The 23,932-nt window shown below is 43.1% G+C and overlaps 1 protein-coding gene across 2 annotated transcripts in view; it reads right to left on the bottom strand.

Annotated features, from left to right (window-relative positions):
- Positions 1 to 23,932, bottom strand: part of FAP (fibroblast activation protein alpha) — a 185,783-nt gene that overhangs the window by 55,362 nt on the left and 106,489 nt on the right. For both annotated transcript variants that reach the window (XM_030209580.1, XM_030209581.1), the window contains 3 exons: positions 22,497 to 22,544; positions 15,986 to 16,084; positions 12,416 to 12,485 (listed from right to left, as the gene is read on the bottom strand). In XM_030209580.1, coding sequence (XP_030065440.1) covers positions 12,416 to 12,485; positions 15,986 to 16,084; positions 22,497 to 22,544 — 217 coding nt within the window. The remainder of the gene's footprint in view (positions 1 to 12,415; positions 12,486 to 15,985; positions 16,085 to 22,496; positions 22,545 to 23,932) is intronic.

Raw genomic sequence — 23,932 nt, 5'->3', positions numbered from 1 at the left:
TTGTAGACAGAGGTGTAGGGGCAGCAAATTACAAAGTCGGGGCTCTTGAACAGAAAATATAGATGTTCTAGTGTGTCCATGAATTATATCTTTGTAACTGGGTACAGATAATTGGCTCTGAGAGATCTGAGAGTACGAGAAGGGGAATACTCCATCCGTCTATTCTACCCGTTGCCACTCAGAGTGGCAGTCATTTACCGCCCCCCTGATAAATCCCTCTCTTCCTTCCTCACCGACTTCGATGCCTGGCTTTCTGTTTTTCTTGAACCCTCATCTCCATCCCTCATTCTCGGAGACTTTAACATACACGTTGATGACCCGTCCAACTCTCACGCTCCTCAGTTCCTCACTCTAACATCCTCCTTCAACCTCCAGCTGTGTTCCACCACCCCTACTCACCATGATAGCCATTGCCTTGACCTCGTCCTCTCCTCTTCCGGCTCACCCTCCAATTTCCATGCCTCAGCTCTTCCTCTCTCTGATCATCACCTGATCACCTTCACACTTCTTCACCCTCCCCCTCAGCCCCGCCCAACATTAACCACTACTTCCAGGAATCTCCAGGCTATTGACCCTCCCACCTTATCATCTAGTATTTCTAATCTCCTCCCCTCCATCATGTACTCCGAGTCTGTCGACGAGGCTGTCTCCGCTTACAATGCCACTCTCTCCTCTGCTCTGGACACCCTTGCACCATCCACCTCCCGTCCCACAAGGCGTACTAATCCCCAGCCCTGGCTGACCCCTTGCATCCGTTACCTTCGCTCCTGCGCCCGATCTGCTGAACGCCTCTGGAGGAAATCTTGCACCCATTCAGATTTCCTTCACTACAAATTCATGCTATCCTCCTTCCAGTCCTCACTATTCCTTGCCAAACAGGACTATTACACCCAATTGACTAATTCTCTCAGCTCTAACCCTTGTTGTCTCTTCGCCACCCTTAACTCCCTCCTCAAAGTGCCCTCCGCTCCCACCCCCCCTCGCTCTCTCCTCAATCACTGGCTGACTACTTCCGCGACAAGGTGCAAAAGATCAACCTTGAGTTCACTACCAAGCCACCTCCTCCTCTTCACCCTTCAACCCTCTCCCTCAACCAACCAACCCAGACCTCCTTCTCCTCCTTTCCTGATATCTCCGAGGAGGAACCGCCCGCCTTCTTTCCTCCTCAAATGCACCACTTGTTCCTCTGATCCCATCCCCACCAACTTACTTAACACCATCTCTCCTACTATCACCCCCTCCATCTGTCATATCCTCAACCTCTCTCTCTCCACTGCAACTGTCCCCGACACCTTCAAGCATGCCGTAGTCACGCCACTCCTCAAAAACCATCACTAGACCCTACCTGTCCCTCCAACTACCGCCCCATCTCCCTCCTACCCTTCCTCTCCAAGATACTTGAGCGCGCAGTCCACAGCCGCTGCCTTGATTTTCTCTCCTCTCATGCCATCCTCGATCCGCTTCAATCCGGTTTTCGCCCTCTTCACTCGACAGAAACAGCACTCTCTAAAGTCTGTAATGACCTGTTTCTTGCCAAATCCAGAGGCCACTACTCCATCCTCATCCTCCTCGATCTATCCGCCGCTTTTGACACCGTCAATCATGACTTACTTCTTGCCACACTGTCCTCATTTGGGTTCCAGGGCTCTGTCCTCTCCTGGTTCTCCTCCTATCTCTCCCACCGCACCTTCAAAGTTCACTCTCATGGATCTTCCTCCACCCCCATCCCGCTATCTGTTGGTGTTCCCCAGGGATCTGTCCTTGGACCCCTTCTCTTCTCAATCTACACCTCTTCCCTGGGCTCCCTGATCTCATCTCATGGTTTCCAGTATCATCTCTATGCTGATGACACCCAACTGTATCTCTCCACACCAGACATCACCGCGGAGACCGAGGCAAAGGTATCGGCCTGCTTATCCGACATTGCTGCCTGGATGTCCAACCGCCACCTGAAACTGAACATGTCCAAGACTGAGCTTATCGTCTTTCCACCAAAACCCACTTCTCCTCTTCCTCCACTTTCTATCTCAGTTGATAACACCCTCACCCTCTCCGTCTCATCTGCCCGCAACCTCGGAGTCATCTTTGACTCCTCTCTCTCCTTCTCTGCGCATATCCAGCAGATAGCCAAGACCTGTCGCTTCTTCCTCTTTAACATCAGCAAAATTCGCCCTTTCCTCTCTGAACACACCACCCGAACTCTCATCACCTCTCGCCTGGACTACTGCAACCTACTCCTCACCGGCCTCCCACTTAGCCATCTATCCCCCCTTCAATCTGTTCAGAACTCTGCTGCACGTCTCATATTCCGCCAGAACCGATATACTCATATCACCCCTCTCCTCAGGTCACTTCACTGGCTTCCGATCAGATACCGCATTCAATTCAAGCTTCTCCTTCTTACCTACAAATGCACTTAGTCTGCTGCCCCTCACTATCTTTCTACCCTCACCTCCCCTTACGATCCCGCCCGTAACCTCCGTTCACAGGATAAATCCCTCCTCTCAGTACCCTTCTCCACCACCGCCAACTCCAGGCTCCGCTCATTCTGCCTCGCCTCAGCCTATGCTTGGAACAACCTTCCTGAGCCCTTACGCCAAGCCCCCTCCCTGCCCATCTTCAAGTCTTTGCTTAAAGCCCACCTCTTCAATGCTGCGTTCGGCACCTAACCCTTACCGTTCAGTGAATCCAGACTGCCCCAATTTGACTGCCCCTATCGGACCGACCGTTCACTTGTCTATTAGATTGTAAGCTCTTTGAGCAGGGACTGTCTCTCTTTGTTAAATTGTACAGCGCTGCGTAACCCTAGTAGCGCTCTAGAAATGTTAAGTAGTAGTAGTAGTAATTGGCAGGAGAGGTAGGAAGGTTTTTGAATACCAAAAGAAGTAATTTATAAACAATATGATGTGAAATAGGAAGCCAATGGGCTGATTTTAATAAGGAGGTAATGTGGTCAAATTTACTGGTTCTGGATGATTCAGGTGAATTTGTTGAATATATGATCGATGACTAATACCAAAGAGTTCAATATTCATGATCTGAAAACTGAACACAATTTAGATATTGTAGCCATTATAGCATTTTAGCATTTTAGATTAAATTGAAGGGAGAAATAGCTCTCTTTTCTTTAATGTGGCCCATCAAGAGATCTTAGGAATGGAAAGGATCCAGATGGTGCAATAGCAAGAGTATAGTGTCTGTGTATGCAGGGTGACAGAGGGAAGGGGATGTAATTATTAGTAGTTTATTTCCCTCCAGGGCTAGAATACCATGTGTTAGATACTCTGTTGGCATTGAAGAAAGAACTTAAGTGTAGGCTTTAAGTTTTCTGGATGATAGGAGATAATTAACTTACATGGCAGAATGGGGGTTGCCGAAAAGACAGGTTTTTTATGACTGAAAGGTAATAATTGGAGCACTACATTGCTGTACCATAGATGGGCTCTGGTATATGTTGAACTTAATGATAGGGCCACTGGGAGATAATGAAAAGAGAGGTCTGTTACATAATCTGCTCACTGGAGGTCCTCTGGTTGAATTGTTTAATTACAGAGAAAAAAGTCCAAGAGGAACTGGGAACTGTACAAGTCCAAAGGCAAAATAGATGAGAGGTGATTACAAGCAGAACTGTTAAAGCAGCTGAATCAACTTCAAAAGTGAGTTGGTAAACTTAATGAATGGTTAGAACTGAGAAATGTTCTTGGTTGCAAATTAGATAGTGCCATATAAAATCAGTCAGCGAAAGAGATCTAGAGAAGAAACATGGTTTACCACAGAGTTGACAAAACTGGAAGTAAACAATGGAGGAAAAAAGAGGTGGATTGAAATAAATAGATCTGATAGTATATTTATCAACCTGAAAAGAAAGTAATCCCTTTCTAAGAAGATATCAAGGGCATAAATTCATCAAAAGAACTCTTTCAGGTGGTTAAGTCACTGTTGGTAGGTCTTTATTTCCTACATTGGAGAATTTTGGCTCCTATATTTAACACACACCTGATGAATTACAACATAAGACAAAAGATACAGAACACCTCAGATAACAGGGATAGTACAAGGAGTACTATATGTGATAATAGGAAGGATGGGAGAAGAAGTGGAATTGTTTAAATCTGTTTTTTATTTTCCAAAGAGAAGTATGCCCTTATTTAGGGAAGATCAGAACATCTTGTAAATTGAACCTCTGCCTAGTCAGCATAGTGAAACGACCTGAATTAGAATTACAGGAAATGTAAGATATATTGTTAACATGTCACCAACAAAAGGTTGTGCTCCTGAATCATTGAAAGCTCAATTATTCAACCATGACCAAAGAACCTTTTAGTATAGAAAGAGGAATGTGAGCTTCCTAGACCAGCGGCTAATCCGCTCCCATTAACTAAGTTGTAGGCTAGGTGTCTAAATTTTTTTTTATATAATTCACTTTTTATAAAATTTTTATGAAATACTACTACTTATCATTTACATAACACTACTACACGTACACAGTGCTGTAACATGATATGCAGGTATTTTCTCTGTCTCTAGTGTGCTCAAAATCTAAGGTGTTTTTTGTACCTGGGGCAATGGAAGGTTAAGTGACTTGCCCAGGGTCACAAGGAAATGCAGTAGGAATGGAATCCATTATTTGGATCAGAAGGAAACAATGTTAATAGTACTGTGGGACTTGTCACTGACCTTGGTGAATCATCAGATTCTGGAAAAGAGATGCACTGAATTAGGTACTTGGGGGAGGGGGTGATATTAAAACAGATAGCAGTATTCCTGATGATGAGGTCTAAAAGAGTGCAAATGAAGCAATACATGTCCTGACCCAGAGTACTATACAGAGGGTCTTGCAGGGTTCATCTATATCTCCCATTCTTTTTAAAATCTATCTTAAACATTTTAGAGTTCTTGTCATGAAATGCCTAGCCACCCATCTGGGGCTACCTCATGGCCACTTAGATGGTTTATCCCCACAACAGCTCAGGTCCACCTGCACCTGCTGCTTGTGCTCTACACTAGCACCCTCCTCCCACCAACTAGGTCACAACTGACTCTGGGCAAGTCTCCTGCTCTCAGATTATCCCCAGTGATTTCTAGATTACTGGAGGCCACACTTCCAGTGGTCCCACAGTTCCCAAAAAGCACTCACAGACCCAACACACAAACTACCAGGATTTTTAATCAGTTCAGACAAGCAGAGTCAATAAACTAAAAAGGTTTATTGTCTTAAAATTAGAACAATGAACAGAAAAGGTGCAATTTGCAGAACAATAGCAGGTAACTGAAATATGGATCAATTATAAGGTAAATGGACTTGATATACTGCCTTTCTGTGGTTTGTTTGCAACTAAATTCAAAGTGGTTTACATAATATATATGGGTACTTATTTGTACCTGGGACAATGGAAGGTTAGGTGATTTGCCCAGAGTCACAAGGGGCTGCAGTGGGAATTGAGCCCAGTTCCTCAGGGTCAAGGTCTGCTGTACTGGCCACTAGGCTACTCCTCCCCTCCCCTCCATTCCATGCCACTCCACTCACATCAATTAAATATTTGTTTACTATCTAAATAGTACCTGGGGGAAACAGGACATATAGCTGCTCAAAAGTTATCAAATATAATTTTTCACAGGGCTTCAGCAAAGAGATTTCTCTCATTCTCTTCTCCCTGGCCGAAACTGGAGGCAAAACAAGTAACTCCTGGATAACTTCAAACTCCAGGCCAATCACAACCCAGAGCAACAACATTTGAAAATAGCTGGCCATATCAGCAGGCACTTCCTTTTATCTGTGTTAACTAAAGAAGGAAAGGATAGTTCTTTATAACAGCTTTAAACATAAACATGCACCACCTGCTGGCCAAACTAAAGAAATACGTTGCAGGAAAATATCAAAACAATTATCACAGGCTTCAAAAAAAAAACACTGTTTTGTCAAAGTTGTTATTAGGGACCTTGGGAGTGAAAGGGTGCTCTTATGCAGATAATATCCAATTGATCATCTCATCAATAAAAATTGGAACACTGCCAAGGATAAAGTACAGAGATGTTCAGAAGAATTCTTAAATTGGCTACTGGCAAGTAAAATTATAATAAAAATCATAGGACCAAAATGCTCATATTAAAATTTGAAATAGTAGACCCAGTAAAGGAAGGGAGCTGATGTTGAAAGCAAGAGAGTAGATTTTAAGATCTGCATACTTTGCCAACAAAATTGAAAGTCTCTGCCAGGATTTACAGGCAGTCTCACCCGGTCTCCAATCAGCTAACCAGGAATGGACAAACTTGCCCCCTCCTGACACAGACATATGAGACTCTTTTAACTCAATAATAGAGGAGGGCCTTGACAAAATCCTAAGATCTTCAACCAACTACTTACCCCCTCAACCCCTGCTCATCAAAGATAGTGCAGCAGGCAAGCAGGGGCCTCATAGAAGGCATCACAAAAATCGTGAACTCCTCTCTTTCTAATGGGCAACTACCAACAGCATTAAAAAGGTCAGTGGTATATCCTTTGCTAAAGAAGATCAACCTTGACCAGGATAGTTACCGGCCAGTATCTAACATCCCATTTCTTGGAAAAGTTATAGAACAAAGTCTGTGATCAACTCAGTGACTGGCTAGAAGAGAGAAACTGGCAAGATCCATGTCAGACTGGATACCTAGTTATGGAACAGAAACATTCGTTGTATGCCTACTAGATGACCTTCACAGAAACCAAGACAGGGCATTTGCCTCGGTGGTAATATTGCTAGATTTCTCAGCAGCTTTGGACACTGTAGATCATATATCATGCTTGCACCACTGGCAAGAAACAGGTATCAGTAGAATAGTACTTGCCTGGTTCAAATCCTATCTATCAGACAGGCAATAGTCCATACTGTTCAGCAGCACCTCATCACCATCATGGGCACTGATCTGTGTGGAACCACAAGGATCAATACTGTCACCTATTCTATTCAATATCTACCTCAAGCCACTAGCCAAGCTGATTTGGTCGATGGACACTCAGTTCTACATCTATGCGGATGACATGCAGCTACTCATACACATTGAACCTGACTTACCCACAGCCCTGAATAAACATCTGTCTAACATTGATTCAAGAATTGGCTAAAAACATCAAACTTTGCCTGAACCCAAGTAAAACCAAGACTCTCTAGGTTCCTAACACAAGTGGGCACAGACTGAACATCAAAATTTCTTTTGGGAAATATAAACTCCCCCTCAATCACAAGTCAGAAACATTGGAATACAGCTAGATTCAACATTTACTCTGGTCCCTCAAATCTAAGCAACCATCAAGAGCAGCTTCTACCACTTGCGACAACTACGCTGACTGTCTCCTTGCATTGAGAAGACAAGTCTTGTCTCTGTTGTGTATGACTTGATAACATCAAGACTGGATTACTGTAATGCACTCTACACTAGTCTGACTACAAAAGGTCTGCACCAGGCCTAATTGATTCAGAATGCTGCAGCAAGACTAATAGAAGGTTGTAAGTGGCGTGACCACATCACAACATTTTTGCAAAAACTTCACTGGCAAGCGGTATAACACAGGGCCAAATTTATGTTTCAATTATTTTTATTAAACAAACCACTAAAGGAAATACAGAACAATGCGATCAGACAAAGCATCCAAAATCAACAGCAATGGAACAGTGAAAGAAAGACTAATTTTTCTTTTATTAAGTCCCTCCCCCCCCCACCCCAGGCACACTGGCACCATGATAAGAAAAATGGGAAACCCCGACAATCACATATTTAGAAGCCGACTATGGGTCTGCACAGTCAATGTTTGCCAAAAGGGCTCCCAAACTGAACAGAACTTAGTCCCACAGGAATCAGTAAAATGCCGAATTCTTAGACGCTCCAGGTGCATCTGGTAAATCAGGTAGGATCTCCAATACTGCAGAAAGGGTTCCACTATGGCCATCCAATTATACAAGATCACTTTCAGCGCTATCAGGATAGCAATAAGAAGGAAGGCCTTGCCCACAGGAAGAACTGCAGCATCAAAAACGTAAGAGTCAAACAGAATTAAGGACGTACAGTGAACAGAGAAAATCCACATATTAAGAAAGGCACCCAAAATATGCTTACAAAATCTGTTCACTGCTACACACGTCCAAAATATATGCCCTAGGGTTGCAGGCATTGTCTGGCATCTAAGGCAAGTCCCCTCGGGTGCAAGACCAACTCTCGCCACCTGATGAGGAGAGATATGTAACCAGAGGTGTACCTAGGTAGGGCACCAGGGGAGTGACCACTTCCCCAAATGGACTTTTGAGGGTGCCAGTGCCTATTTTTCAGGCAGTCCATTGTGCCTACACAGTTCATGCACACATCTACATGGTCCACTCTCTGCTCCTCCTGGCGTCATAACCTAGCTACGCTTCTGTATGCAACCAGAGAGCAAATTTGTACAATAGTTCACTGCACTGATTCAACCCATTTTTGAATTGCAAGAATAAATGTTTGAAATAATGAGGAAGAAATCTCCATCCGTAAATCTGCACTCCATGCTCTGGCCAATGCCACAAAATCATAATCTATGTCCACAGTGGTGTCCTGTAAAAATCGATGATGAAACATAAGGGGCATGTGTTTTTGGAAACCCAGAGTAAAAGCATACACAGGGCCAAATTTAAAACTCTGTTCAAGGCTCTTAAAGGAAACGGCCCAGAGTACTACTGACAACTCCAGACTTCGCACCTTCTGTCTCGCTGCACCCTACGCCTGGAATAAACTTCCTGAGCCCCTACATCTTGCCCCATCCTTGGCCACCTTTAAATTTAGACTGAAAGTGCACCTCTTTAACATTGCTTTTGACTCGTAACCACTTGTAACCACTCGCCTCCACCTACCCTCCTCTCTTCCTTCCCGTTCACATTAATTGATTTGATTTGCTTACTTTATTTTTTGTCTATTAGATTGTAAGCTCTTTGAGCAGGGACTGTCTTTCTTCTATGTTTGTGCTGCGCTGCATATGCCTTGTAGCGCTATAGAAATGCTAAATAGTAGTAGTAGTAGTAGTACTTGAAGGCACAATGAAAACCACAGGAGTGGAAAGAACACCGATATTCCACGAGAAGTCGCATGAAGAAAACAAGGAGTGGGAAAGTAGTCAGGCTCTTCAAAACAGACCAGAGACACTGGATGAGGATAGTAAACTTTGAACAAATAATGACTCAGCAAGGTACCATGTTTCAGCAGATAAGGTGCCTTCTTCAGGAGTCTTGGTATACAGTGGGGGAAATAAGTATTTGATCCCTTGCTGATTTTGTAAGTTTGCCCACTGACAAAGACATGAGCAGCCCATAATTGAAGGGTAGGTTATTGGTAACAGTGAGAGATAGCACATCACAAATTAAATCCGGAAAATCACATTGTGGAAAGTATATGAATTTATTTGCATTCTGCAGAGGGAAATAAGTATTTAATCCCTCTGGCAAACAAGACCTAATACTTGGTGGCAAAACCCTTGTTGGCAAGCACAGCGGTCAGACGTCTTCTGTAGTTGATGATGAGGTTTGCACACATGTCAGGAGGAATTTTGGTCCACTCCTCTTTGCAGATCATCTCTAAATCATTAAGAGTTCTGGGCTGTCGCTTGGCAACTCGCAGCTTCAGCTCCCTCCATAAGTTTTCAATGGGATTAAGGTCTGGTGACTGGCTAGGCCACTCCATGACCCTAATGTGCTTCTTCCTGAGCCACTCCTTTGTTGCCTTGGCTGTATGTTTTGGGTCATTGTCGTGCTGGAAGACCCAGCCACGACCCATTTTTAAGGCCCTGGCGGAGGGAAGGAGGTTGTCACTCAGAATTGTACGGTACATGGCCCCATCCATTCTCCCATTGATGCGGTGAAGTAGTCCTGTGCCCTTAGCAGAGAAACAACCCCCAAAACATAACATTTCCACCTCCATGCTTGACAGTGGGGACGGTGTTCTTTGGGTCATAGGCAGCATTTCTCTTCCTCCAAACACGGCGAGTTGAGTTCATGCCAAAGAGCTCAATTTTTGTCTCATCTGACCACAGCACCTTCTCCCAATCACTCTCGGCATCATCCAGGTGTTCACTGGCAAACTTCAGACGGGCCGTCACATGTGCCTTCCGGAGCAGGGGGACCTTGCGGGCACTGCAGGATTGCAATCCGTTATGTCGTAATGTGTTACCAATGGTTTTCGTGGTGACAGTGGTCCCAGCTGCCTTGAGATCATTGACAAGTTCCCCCCTTGTAGTTGTAGGCTGATTTCTAACCTTCCTCATGATCAAGGATACCCCACGAGGTGAGATTTTGCGTGGAGCCCCAGATCTTTGTCGATTGACAGTCATTTTGTACTTCTTCCATTTTCTTACTATGGCACCAACAGTTGTCTCCTTCTCGCCCAGCGTCTTACTGATGGTTTTGTAGCCCATTCCAGCCTTGTGCAGGTGTATGATCTTGTCCCTGACATCCTTAGACAGCTCCTTGCTCTTGGCCATTTTGTAGAGGTTAGAGTCTGACTGATTCACTGAGTCTGTGGACAGGTGTCTTTCATACAGGTGACCATTGCCGACAGCTGTCTGTCATGCAGGTAACGAGTTGATTTGGAGCATCTACCTGGTCTGTAGGGGCCAGATCTCTTACTGGTTGGTGGGGGATCAAATACTTATTTCCCTCTGCAGAATGCAAATAAATTCATATACTTTCCACAATGTGATTTTCCGGATTTAATTTGTGATGTGCTATCTCTCACTGTTACCAATAACCTACCCTTCAATTATGGGCTGCTCATGTCTTTGTCAGTGGGCAAACTTACAAAATCAGCAAGGGATCAAATACTTATTTCCCCCACTGTATGTGTACTTGTCAAAAAATTGGATCCTCAATATATGAATCTTAAAAAGAATTGGTCTTATAAGTGTGCCATCTGCTTCCAGCAAAAATCCCTTTGACCAAGCAAAGGAGCCTTGGGGGAGAGGTAGCTAGAAACCAAACATGAGAGAGAGGCTCAGCAGGCAGCCTGAGGAGGAAGCTGTGTCTAATGGGAGATGTAGTGCTTGGACACTGTTAGAAGTAGGATATTGGGCTAAATGGATGATTGGTCTGACCAAGTATGGATATTCTTATGTTCCATCTGTCTCCCCCTCCCCGATCCAGTATACCTCCATCTCCCTCCCCCAGCCCAGCAATCTCAACCCCCTTAATCCAACACATCTCTATCCCCCATTCCAACACATCTCCATATCCTCCCTCTCCCAGTCTTTGTCATCCCCCCAAGGTCCATCACTCTATCTGTCTCACCCCCCTCCCCAAAGATCCAGCATACTTCCATCTCCCTCTCCCCCAGTCCACCATATCTTCACTCTCCCATAGCAGCACATCTCCATATCCTCCCCCCCCCCCCCAGTCTTACTACATCTCCATCTCCCTCCCCCCTCCCCCAGCCAGGTTCAGAATACCTCCATCTCCTTTCCCACCCCAGGTCCAGCGGATCTCCATCTCCCTCTCTCCACCAGCCCATGCCATCTCCATCTTTCTCCCCCAGTCCAATACATCTCAATCTCCCTCCCTTCCCCCTCCAGTTCTAACATCTTTCTCCCACTCACCCACCCCTCCGTAATTCCAGCATCTCTACCTCTCTCTACACCCCAAAATGAGTCCAGTGTTTCTCCCCATGCTATGAGTCTTCCAGCTTAATAACCTGCAGTAGCTGTAACTGAAGTATAGTGCCTCTGCTGATGTCAGGGCTTTCCCTATACAGTGTCCTGCCCGTGTGGAAACAGGAAGTTGCATCATAGGAGGCAGGTCACTGTACAGGGAAAGGTCTGACATTGGCAGAGGCAGTCTGCTTTAATCACAACTGCTGCAGGTGATGGAGGCCAGGTGAGAGGACCCAGAGGAGAGAGAGGTAAGAGACAAACTCTGGACTCGCAGGGGAGAGTGGGGAGAAATGCCAGACTTGGGAGCAGAGGATAGAGAGAGAGAAAGGGAGAGAGAGACACACTGGCTGAACCTGGGGGTAGGGGAAAGTGGAACAGCAAAACTGGCACTGGCCAGTTGGAAGACTGCATAGCAGGAGTTCTTGACTCCCCAGTGGAAGTGTGGGAAATGCCCTGCAAAAGCAGGTGTCTTCCACTGAATACAGGAGACTTGGCAGATCTGTTGAATATCAGGCTCTTTGACTTTCCACACTTTTAGGGAAGGAAGGCCAGCTTTCTAAATTAGCAGGTCCTCTGCTTAGTGTACTACCACTAATCCCTAGGACCAATCCCTGCTTTTCAGTGTTTGAGCTCATGTTATAATTGTATATTTGCAATGTGATTAAGTAAAATAACAAAGTTCATGACCATATCACTTGCTTTCACAACAGTATTATGACAAATTGAAAGATGTACAATTGCTAGATGATTTCTAAAAGATTTAAAGGAAATATTACATACACATAGATAAGTAGAGGATACTTCTTTGATTTATCAAAATGCATCGGGAGAGTCATCTTGTACCAGAATGCTAAAAACAAAAATAAATAAATTAAGGTAAATATTCATGAAATGACATGTTCCCTGTGCTTATTTCAATGTTTACTAAAGTAGTAAGTGAAAATGAACCTCATCAGTGCAGAAGTAATGCAGCTACCGTATTTCAAAGTGAGATTAAAGGCATTAGATATTTCTAACCCCAGGTTCACTGGTGACATTTTGTCTGCTCAAATTATTGACTATAGAATATTTTCTAGATGCAAAATGTGGCTCAGGTTGATTCCAGGTCATGTATATTCCGTGTTGACCAATCAAAATCACTCAGTTAAATCTGATTGGCCATATAACTTAAGGACAGCTTACTGACTAGCTTTATCCAATTAAACTCATCTGAATATATTCAGTGGCACAGTTAAGTTCTGCTAATTATCTGGAGAATGTTTTCTGGATAGCTTACCTTTTCAATGTATGTGTGTGTGGATTTTGGGGGGGGGGTAATATTGGCTTTATAATTTTCAGGATTTTTCAAAGAAAAATTACTCAAGTGGGTCCCTTTGGAAGTACATTGAATACTTATGAGGATACAAAAGAGCACATGTTAAAACTATGCACATATTGACCACACAGAACTTCATAAAAGAACAAATAAGAAGTAACAAATAATAGTCTTCCATCAAACAAGCATACATGAATATTCCAATGATTGTATCATTTACATTGATTACCCCAGCCCCCAACCTCCCCACTGCACATACCTATCACTAATAAACATATTTTTAAAAACCTATGGGACATATCTATAAAGTGATGTCTAAATGTAGGTGCAACAAAGAAACATGTTTAAAGCCAATTCTATAATGACATTAAGGCACACCTAACCCATTATAGAACAGTAGTGCAAAGCCATTTTGGTGCACCAGAACTTGCACAACAGCTTACACCAGGTCAATTGGCAGACATAAGTGGACGTGCCTAATTGCGCCTTGCAAGGCCTGCATCTGATTCTATTCTATAAGGTGTGTGAGTTTCTAGGCGCAATCACCCAGATTCTATATATCGCGCCTAGTGATCCGTGCCAAAATCCAAGTGTATTCTAGAACAAGTGAAACTTAATTGGCTTAAAAAGCTAATCAGCGTTGATAACAGGTCTTAACGAGCAATAGTGAGCACTAACTGGCAATAATTAGAATTTATGCACACAACTCACTAAGGGGAGATTCTATATATGGCATTTAAAAAAACTGACGTGGAGATCAGTGCCAGCTAACCATATTCTATAATCGGTGCCTAGATTTAGGCGCCAATTATAGAATACACTTAGTTGATATTTCAGCACCTAAATCTACACACATCCATCTACACCAATGAAAACATGGCGCAAATCCCAGCACGTAGATTTAGGCACACTGGCCCATATTCTATAACTTACCGCCACCCATCGAGGTGGCGGTAAGGTCTTCTTCACTAACCCAGCAGTAACCCCCTGTGGAAGTATTTTTCAAATATTTCCACTAGCACCGGAATGCCAGCATGCTGGGGGTGAAACTACCTCTGGCGCCCGTGTTGGGCCGGCGGTAGTTCTAGATTGCCATGCAGGAAGCCCGTAGTGGGCTTACCGCTGCTTAATAAAGGGCCCCTTAGTTGCGCACACATCTCAGGTTAGCATGTAATTTTGCATGAGTAAATGTGTGCACCATTTATAGAATCCAGGGGATGTAGGCACCCTTTATAGAATTGTCCTTTATGCACAAGCATTTCACGATGCTCTTTTATGTGCAGTTTATTCCCCCTGCTCTAAACATGCCCCTTAGGAAAATCTCTTTCCAGTCTGGTTAAAAGTGCATTCACTGTGAACTATCAGGGGCATTTTCGAAAGAGAATGGCGCCCATCTTCCGACACAAATCGGGAGATGGGCGTCCTTCTCTCAGGGTCGCCCAAATCAGCATAATTGAAATCCAATTTTGGACGTCCTCAACTGCAGTCCATCGCGGGGACGACCAAAGTTCACGCGGGCATGTCGGAGGCGTAGCAAAGGCGGGACTGGGGCATGCTTAAGAGATGGGCATCCTCGGCCGATAATGGAAAAAAGAAGGGCATCCCTGACGAGCATTTGGTTGACTTTACTAGGTCCATTTGTTTTCACAACCAAGCCTCAAAAAGGTGCCCAAACTGACCAGATGACCTCCCCTTACTTCCCCAGTGGTCACCAACCCCCTCCCACCCTAAATTTTTTTATTTTTATTTTGCCAGCCTCTATGCCAGCCTCAAATGTTATACCCAGCTCCATGACAGCAGTAGGCAGGTACCTGGAGCACTTTTAGTGGGTGCAGTGCACTTCAGGCAGGCGGACCCAGGCCCATCCCCCCCTACCTGTTACACTTGTGGTGGTAAATGTGAGCCCTTCAAAACCCACCACAAACCCACTGTACCCACATGTAGGTGCCCCCTTCACCCCTTAGGGCTATGGTAGTGGTGTACAGTTGTGGGAGTGGGGTTTTAGGGGGGTTGGGGGGCTCAGCACCGAAGGTAAGGGAGCTATGCAGCTGGGAGCAATTTGTGAAGTCCACTGCAGTGCCCCCTAGGGTGCCCAGTTGGTGTCCTGGCATGTGAGGGGAACCAGTGCACTACAAATGCTGGCTCCTCCCATGACCAAATGCTTTGGATTTGGTCATTTTTCAGATGGGCGCCCTCGGTTTCCATTATGGCCAAAAACCGGGGAACACCATCTCTAAGGTCGACCGTCTAAACATTTAGGTCGACCATCTCTAAATGTTGAGATTTAGGCATCCCAACCGAAATGGAATGAAACGAAAGATGGACGCCCATCTTGTTTCGATAATATGGGTTTCCCAGCCCCTTCGCCAGGACGTCCTTAGAGATGGGCGCCCTTAGAAAAGGTCATCCTCGTTCGATTATGCCCCTCTATGGGGCCTTATACTAAGCTGCGGTTAGTCTACCGCATGCTAAAAAAGCACCATTGTGGGACACGCCGAGGTGTCCCGCAGTAGTGTTCCACTTAGCGTGCAATAATCCCAGGCAATAATATTTTTTATTTTCCAGCGTGGGAGGCGTTTCTGGGGGCAGAGAGTAGGTGTGCCTGTGCTAATCAGGTAGCTCGGGTATATTACCAAGTGCTACCCAATTCACACAGGAGTAGCATAGGAGCCCATAATGCCTCCTAAATAGGTGGCAGTAATGGCTCCTGGTAGCAATGGCCACGTGCTAATGAGGACATTAACGCATGGCCATTAAAACTAAAGCCAACCATGGCCATTTTTCAGCTGTGCTAGAAAGTGCCCAGAGCACTAGGCAATCCCACACTCTACTCGCAGCACCGGCCACTTTATAGCGCATCTTAATAAAAGGACCCCTTTGTGTTTTTAATTTCTAATTGGGTGAAGGTTTCCTCCCAAGGCATCTAGCTGGATATTTTGACAGTTCCCTGCTTACATCCCTCTGAAAAACTGATCTCTGTATGCAACTGGCCAAAACAGAGAAAAAAGAATTACAAAAAAAAAGACAAGGCTTACAATTTCCATTCAATTCAATTGTCTTAATTTCTTGTCGGGGCATTTGGATCGTCTTCAGCGTGGATTCCAGGTCTTTGTTGTTTTCTAAAATTTCAAGCTCTAGGCAGAAAATCATACTCGAATGAAAATAAATCCTTTCATTCTACACAAGTGAGCCAGTATATAGTAGGGATTTGCATTTGGTAGCATATATTTGATTAATTATCTTATTTAGTGTATGCAAACCAATTGCATTTGAGTATACCAATGAATTAACCCATGTATGTTTGATTTGAAAGCATACAAACCTATGGAATCCATACATTGTACAAATTACAACATGAAGATGTAAAACAAACTGGAAAAAAACACCTTGAAAATCAGAAAAAAATCATAAAATTTTAAAATGAATCAAATTTTGAGGGGGGAGGAGGATAGGGGATGTTTACACCCCTATGCCTATGTTTACTAAGGTGCACTATAGGCGCATTAGCCTGGTTAATGCACGTTAAACGCTAACGTGCCCGTAGAAATGTTTAGCCGTGTTAGCGTTTAATGCACCTTAACTTTAAAGGCGCATTAAAAATGCTAACACACCTTAGTAAACATACCCCCTAGTGCATTATGCCACATTTATAATATAGATAAGCTACCACCAAAATAGAACAAAGACCTCTTCTGTGGTCCTAGCTAGCCAAAAACAAAACGGGGAAGGGACAATTCTATAACTTAAGTGCCACAAGGGGGCACATTTAGCACCAATTCTATACCAGTTTCAGGGTGTACCTTAGCCATTAGAGAATACTAGTGGCAAAGCTGTGTTGGCACACTGAAATTTAAGTGCACCCACTTATGACAAATCAATGGTTGGTGTAAGTTGGCACACCTAAACCATCCATGGCTCACCCATACTCCGCCCCCTTTCAAATTCACAATAAGTGACTTTGGTGCATACATTATAAAACATTGCCTAGCACATTTGCATAGAACTGCCAATTATCTGCGTCTCTGACGTGCATAAGTGTTATTATTCCATAACATACACACACACTTACCCCAGAATTCTATAAAAGCACTAAAAATTGCATGCCCAATTTAAATAATGAGCTAACTAGTGTCATTAATTGGCTTTTTAACAAGCAATTATTGGCACTAGTTAAAATTAATTAAAATATACACATGTAAATTTAGGTGTGGTCTCTATGCCTACATTTTATGCACAAGTCAAAAAAGGGGGCATGGAAATGGGAAGGTGAAAGGCAGATCAGGGGCATTCCTTTCAGTTACACGCACAATTATAGAATAAGGTGGGATCTGCACCTGATTTCGGGCCCTTTTACTAGGCTGGGGTAAAAAGTGGCCTGCGCTAGATTGGATGTGTGAAACTGGCACGTGCTGGGCCATTTTAAATGGGGCAGTAAATGACTGTGCACTAATATTAAAAGCAGTGCATGGCTATTTTACTGCCTGAGCCCTTACCACCACCTTTTTACTTGGCAGTAAGGGCCCACACGCTACTCAAGTGGTAATCAGGCAGCGTGTGGCAATGTGGTCGCACTGCCAATTACCACCGGGAATGCCCCTGCAGTAGAAAATAGAAATTTATCAAGGGAAACAGTGCACCAACTGTAAATGGCCAAGCCTAAATGTATTTGTGGTTCCTAGGCGCAAGCGCTATTCTAACTTTAAGCATGGTTTATAGAATAGCGCTGAGCGGGGGGGGGGGGGGAGGTTTACACCGATTTTTTAGGCACCAAAGTTATAGGATTTTCCTTCACTATTTCTATACAATTTGAATCCATACAAAAGAAAATAAGATAAGAGTGGGCATAATCAAATATTCAAATAAATTACAGCATCAGGTAGATATTGATTCAATTGTGATAACTTTTCTATTGTGGCAAAAGGTATTTTGATTTCAACAGATCAAATGACAATTTTCTACAGCAAAAGGAAGCTTGGGATGTTAACCAGTTAAGGGGCCCTTTTACTAAGCTGTGTAGGTGCATACGCACATCCTACGTGCATCCGTTTTGAACTACTGTTCAGCAACAGCATGACCCAGGAGTTAATTTCATTTTTTACGTTCACCCACTATGTGTGCTGGAAAATATTCCGGCGTGGGGCACTAAGTGGGCAGTAATCGGCATTGTACGCACGCTGATGATTACCACCCGGTTAACGCGTGAGACCTTACTGCTAAGTCAATGGGTGGCGATAAGGTCTCAGGACCAAAATGGACGCGTGCCAATTTTCATTTTGCCGCACGTCTACTTTCGTCCCCCCAAAAAAGGCCTTTAATGGGAGGGCATTTCTTGTGGCATGACCCAAATGTGGTGATAATTTTTTATAGCAGAAAATTGCAAGAAATTGGGTCTATTGTTATATGTCAAATATATTATTAATGTTCAGCATACAACAAGACAAAAATACACAAATTGGGCTTCACTCTGTGTCTATGACAAAAATAGAATCTAGTCTGCTATAATGGTAAAGTTAAAGAACAGACAAAAAAAACAGCACCACGGGCCTTTAAAAATGGAACACAGTTCTTTAATGAATGAGCCTTGACAAAAAGACCCGACACGGGCCGTGTTTCGGTGACTAGCACCTGCATCAGGGGTCACAGTGATGACGTGGAAAACTTGGGGAATAACTCGAATATATTCCTCTACAATATATTATTCCTTACCCCACGTCTCATGTAGTAAAAGCTACAAAGCACCAAGGCACTTTCACTTTCTGTATCATTTTTTTTTTCATCCATTTTGATACAGAAAGTGAAAGTGCCTTGGTGCTTTGTAGCTTTTACTACATGAGACGTGGGGTAAGGAATAATATATTGTAGAGGAATATATTCGAGTTATTCCCCAAGTTTTCCACGTCATCACTGTGACCCCTGACGCAGGTGCTAGTCACCGAAACACGGCCCGTGTCAGGTCATTTTGTCAAGGCTCATTTATTAAAGAACTGTGTTCCATTTTTAAAGGCCCGTGGTGCTGGTTTTTTTTTTTTGTTTGGACTTTAGTTTGTACTTTGTTCCCTCTCTTTTGTTATATCAAAGTTAAAGAACAGTTCATAGGGACTCTATTAGTTTTCAAACATTAAGGGAAAATGAATATATAGTTTCTCAAAATTCAGCATTAAAATAGTTCTACTTATGGTGCTACCCTACAGTCAAAATGTGTCATTTGATCAGAACAAAATATATGAATTATGGTGCAAGGCAAAAGAAGCTCAAGTACTTCTCTGGGACTTTCAAGTCATTTACATTTATAACTAAAAGGTTTGATTCATCCCAAATCTTTGTGGCATCTGGAAGGTGAATATGGCCACAAGCTGAATGGAGAGGTAAGTGCGCCGGTGCTATCTGCGGCAGTGATGGTACACAGTAATTCACAGTGCACTAACCGCAAGCATGTTCGTAAGCTGCCCATTTCCACTTCTTTACTGCCCCCGCTATAGCAAGCAGTTAGAGGTGAATTCTATATATGGTGCCAAAAACATTGGCACTGAAAAAAACAGCGCTTAGCGATATCTTATAAATATTGCCTAAAATTAGGCACAGTTTATAGAATACACATAGCGCCCATTCCAGTGACTAAAATGTAGGTGTGACCATTTATGCCAAGTAAAACCCGGTGAACATGCCCCTGCCTAACTTAGGCATGGATTGGGCATATTCTATAACAGAGTGTGTCATTTTTAGGAATGCCCGTGACCCACCCATGCCCCTCCCATGGCCCCGTCCCCTTTTGAGATGTACATGTTACAATTTACGCACACCACTTTCCAGAATATGATTAGAAAGTTATGTGTGTAAATTCTAATTAGTGCCAATAATTGCTTGTTAATGGCCAATTAAGTTGCACACGCAATTTGGCCGTACTGCTGAATTTGCATGTGCAACTTTAGGCACCATATATAGAATCTGAGGGTTACCACACAAATTAACATGTGGTAAGTGTTGCAGCCATGTGGCATCTGTTACTGCTCACTAGCTGTTGGATTCTATATATCGTGCCTAGCGTTCCATGCTGAAATCTAAGTGTATTACATTACAACACGTGTAACTTAATTGGCTTAACAAGCCAATCAGCATTTTTAACAGCACTTAACAAGCAATAAAGAACATTAATAGGCAATAATTAAAATATATGCACATAACTCGCTAAGCGTATTCTGTAATAAACTGTGCCTAAATCCTAAAGCATGCAGTTCAAAAGGGGTGTGGCCATGGGCGGGGAAATGGGCATTTTGTGGGTGTTCCGCAATTTACACACGTTGTTATAGAATATAGCCCAGTCTGCGTAAATCTACATGCAGGGCTTTATGCCATGTTCTCGTTGGTATAAATAGAGGTGCATAGTTTTAGGCATTAGGATATCAACTAAGCGTATTCTATATACCGCACCTAAATCTTAGAATGTGCCTAGGTGGCAAATGTTTTCTGCATGGATTTTTTTAAAGTGTCATATATAGAATTTGGCCCTAATTGCTTATTACACTTAGGGGTCCCTTTTACTAAGCTGTGGTAAGCACTTACTGCATATTAAAATGGCTTTACCACAGGACATGCTCGAGTGTCCTGTGGTAATTTCCTAATCAGCGCATGCTACCAGTGCGCTAAGAACTATTTTTCATTTTTGTTGGAGGGGCGGGTCAGAGGGGTGGATAGTGGGGGTTCCTGTATGCTTCAATGGTAATTTTTTTAATGGGTGCACGCTAATGGCAACGTTAGCACATGAACTAAACTTCTAAAAGGGGCTCAGGTCTCTTCACTAATTAATCCTACTTCATATAACTCTAGAAAACCAGTTTAGGTAAGCAAAAGACAATTCTAAGGAGGGAAAACACCTCGAGAAGCACCTCTTCTGCTCACTTGCAAAAGGAGGGCTAGGCCTTCTTCATCATCGGCTAAAAACCTTCTAGTCTGTATGACTTGTTTAGATTCTTCTACTCAACTCTTCCTTCTCAAATTTACATTAGCTTTATGTAATTGTACTTAGCTTAAAGACGTGTGACCGCGGTGAAAGACGGAAGGACAACACACATCTTTAAGCTAAGTACATTTACATAAAGCTAATGTAAATTTGAGAAGGAAGAGTTGAGTAGAAGAATCTAAACAAGTCATACAGACTAGGAGGTTTTTAGTCGATGATGAAGAAGGCCTAGCCCTCCTTTTGCAAATGAGCAGAAGAGGTGCTTCTTGAGGCATTTTCCTCCTTAGGATTAATTGTCTTTTGCTTTCCTAAACTGGTTTTCCAGAGTTATATGAAGTAGGAACGTTAGCACATGGCCATTAATTTAACAAATGGAAAATCAGCCATTTTATTGCTGCAGTCAAATTGGCCTTAGTGGAAGGATTTCCTAAGGCCACTTTCTACTGCAGCTTGGTAAAAAGACCCCTTAGTAAACAGGTCCCTTAATAAATAAACCTATAAGTTTGTACCTAAGGCAATGGAAGGGGTCCTTTAACTAAGATGCGCTGATGGATTTATTGTGTACTAATGATTAACATGAGCTAAATGACAAGATGTCCATTATCTATATAGCGCATCTAGAGATCCGCGCAGAAATCCAGGTGTATTGTATAACAACATGCGTAACTTAATTGGCTTAAAAAGCCAATTAGTGTATTTAACAGTACTTAACAAGCAATAATGAGCACTAATTGGTAATAATTAGAATTTATGTGCACAACTTGCTAAGCGTATTCTGTAATGAACTGTGACTAAATTCTAAAGCACACAGTTCAGAAGGGGAAATGGGCATTTTATGGGCATTCTGAAATTTACGTGCATAGTTACAGAATATGGCCCAGTGTGCGTAAATCTGCACACTGGGATTTATGCCATGTTTTCATTGGTGTAAATGGACGTATGTAGTTTTAGGCATTAGGATATCAACTAAGCGTATTCTATATACTGAGCATAAATCTAGGTGTTGCTTATAGAATATGCTTAGGCGGAAATGTTTACTACGTGGATTTTTTAGGCACCATATATAGAATCTGGCCCTATATTCCTATGGGTGTCTTATCATTTAGCAAGCACTAATCATTAGTGCACCTTAGTAAAAGGACCCCTTAGTGACTTGCCCAATGTCACAAAGTGCATCTGTCACAAAAGAGGATTTGAAACCATGCTTCTCCAGGTTTCAGTCCATTGCTCTAAACAGTAGGCTACTCCTCCAAGCCTACTCCACAAGCTAAAGCATTTTCCTTATTCATTAACGTACAATTTTTGCATTGCTTTAATAGAAAAATGCCATTCAAAGTAGTTTACAATATGCTAAAATAAAATCACGATTTTAATTCACTACTTTTATTACATTAGTTTACTGAAGCTGGTTGAATTTGTTATTCCATTTTGAAACATTTGTCACAAAATACATCTTGTTGATTATTCTTGAAGGATAATTTTCTAGCACATAAACAATAAAAAAATTAATAAAGAGTAGAGGTATATTAATGTAGAAAAGTGTTACAGTCAGAACAACAACAGTCGAAAAATAACAAATGCAAGGTTACCTTTATCACTCCTTCCATCATGAAGAGTAAAAATAGGAATGCCTGGACCTGGTTTAAAAAAATAAAAGTTGTTTTTATATTGTTTAAAGATATATATGTAAAGGCACATTTTAGTTGGAACACACAAATTGGAATTGAGACGCCCAGGATGGGATGTGTCATGTTCTGCAAGTTTTTTTTAGAATAGAATCTGCAGACTTGGAACATGTTCTAAAATACATGCTTGTTGCAGGTGGCAAGAGCATCCATTTTACAACTATCAATATCCAAAATATCAAAGGGATCAATATGGCAGCATATACAGTGGGGGAAATAAGTATTTGATCCCTTGCTGATTTTGTAAGTTTGCCCACTGACAAAGACATGAGCAGCCCATAATTGAAGGGTAGGTTATTGGTAACAGTGAGAGATAGCACATCACAAATTAAATCCGGAAAATCACATTGTGGAAAGTATATGAATTTATTTGCATTCTGCAGAGGGAAATAAGTATTTGATCCCCCACCAACCAGTAAGAGATCTGGCCCCTACAGACCAGGTAGATGCTCCAAATCAACTCGTTACCTGCATGACAGACAGCTGTCGGCAATGGTCACCTGTATGAAAGACACCTGTCCACAGACTCAGTGAATCAGTCAGACTCTAACCTCTACAAAATGGCCAAGAGCAAGGAGCTGTCTAAGGATGTCAGGGACAAGATCATACACCTGCACAAGGCTGGAATGGGCTACAAAACCATCAGTAAGACGCTGGGCGAGAAGGAGACAACTGTTGGTGCCATAGTAAGAAAATGGAAGAAGTACAAAATGACTGTCAATCGACAAAGATCTGGGGCTCCACGCAAAATCTCACCTCGTGGGGTATCCTTGATCATGAGGAAGGTTAGAAATCAGCCTACAACTACAAGGGGGGAACTTGTCAATGATCTCAAGGCAGCTGGGACCACTGTCACCACGAAAACCATTGGTAACACATTACGACATAACGGATTGCAATCCTGCAGTGCCCGCAAGGTCCCCCTGCTCCGGAAGGCACATGTGACGGCCCGTCTGAAGTTTGCCAGTGAACACCTGGATGATGCCGAGAGTGATTGGGAGAAGGTGCTGTGGTCAGATGAGACAAAAATTGAGCTCTTTGGCATGAACTCAACTCGCCGTGTTTGGAGGAAAAGAAATGCTGCCTATGACCCAAAGAACACCGTCCCCACTGTCAAGCATGGAGGTGGAAATGTTATGTTTTGGGGGTGTTTCTCTGCTAAGGGCACAGGACTACTTCACCGCATCAATGGGAGAATGGATGGGGCCATGTACCGTACAATTCTGAGTGACAACCTCCTTCCCTCCGCCAGGGCCTTAAAAATGGGTCGTGGCTGGGTCTTCCAGCACGACAATGACCCAAAACATACAGCCAAGGCAACAAAGGAGTGGCTCAGGAAG

This window comes from Microcaecilia unicolor, chromosome 7 (genome assembly GCF_901765095.1).
Source record: "Microcaecilia unicolor chromosome 7, aMicUni1.1, whole genome shotgun sequence".
Taxonomy (NCBI): domain Eukaryota; kingdom Metazoa; phylum Chordata; class Amphibia; order Gymnophiona; family Siphonopidae; genus Microcaecilia; species Microcaecilia unicolor.
Note: the sequence above shows the minus strand (reverse complement) of the source record. Positions and strands in the feature narration are given on the sequence as shown.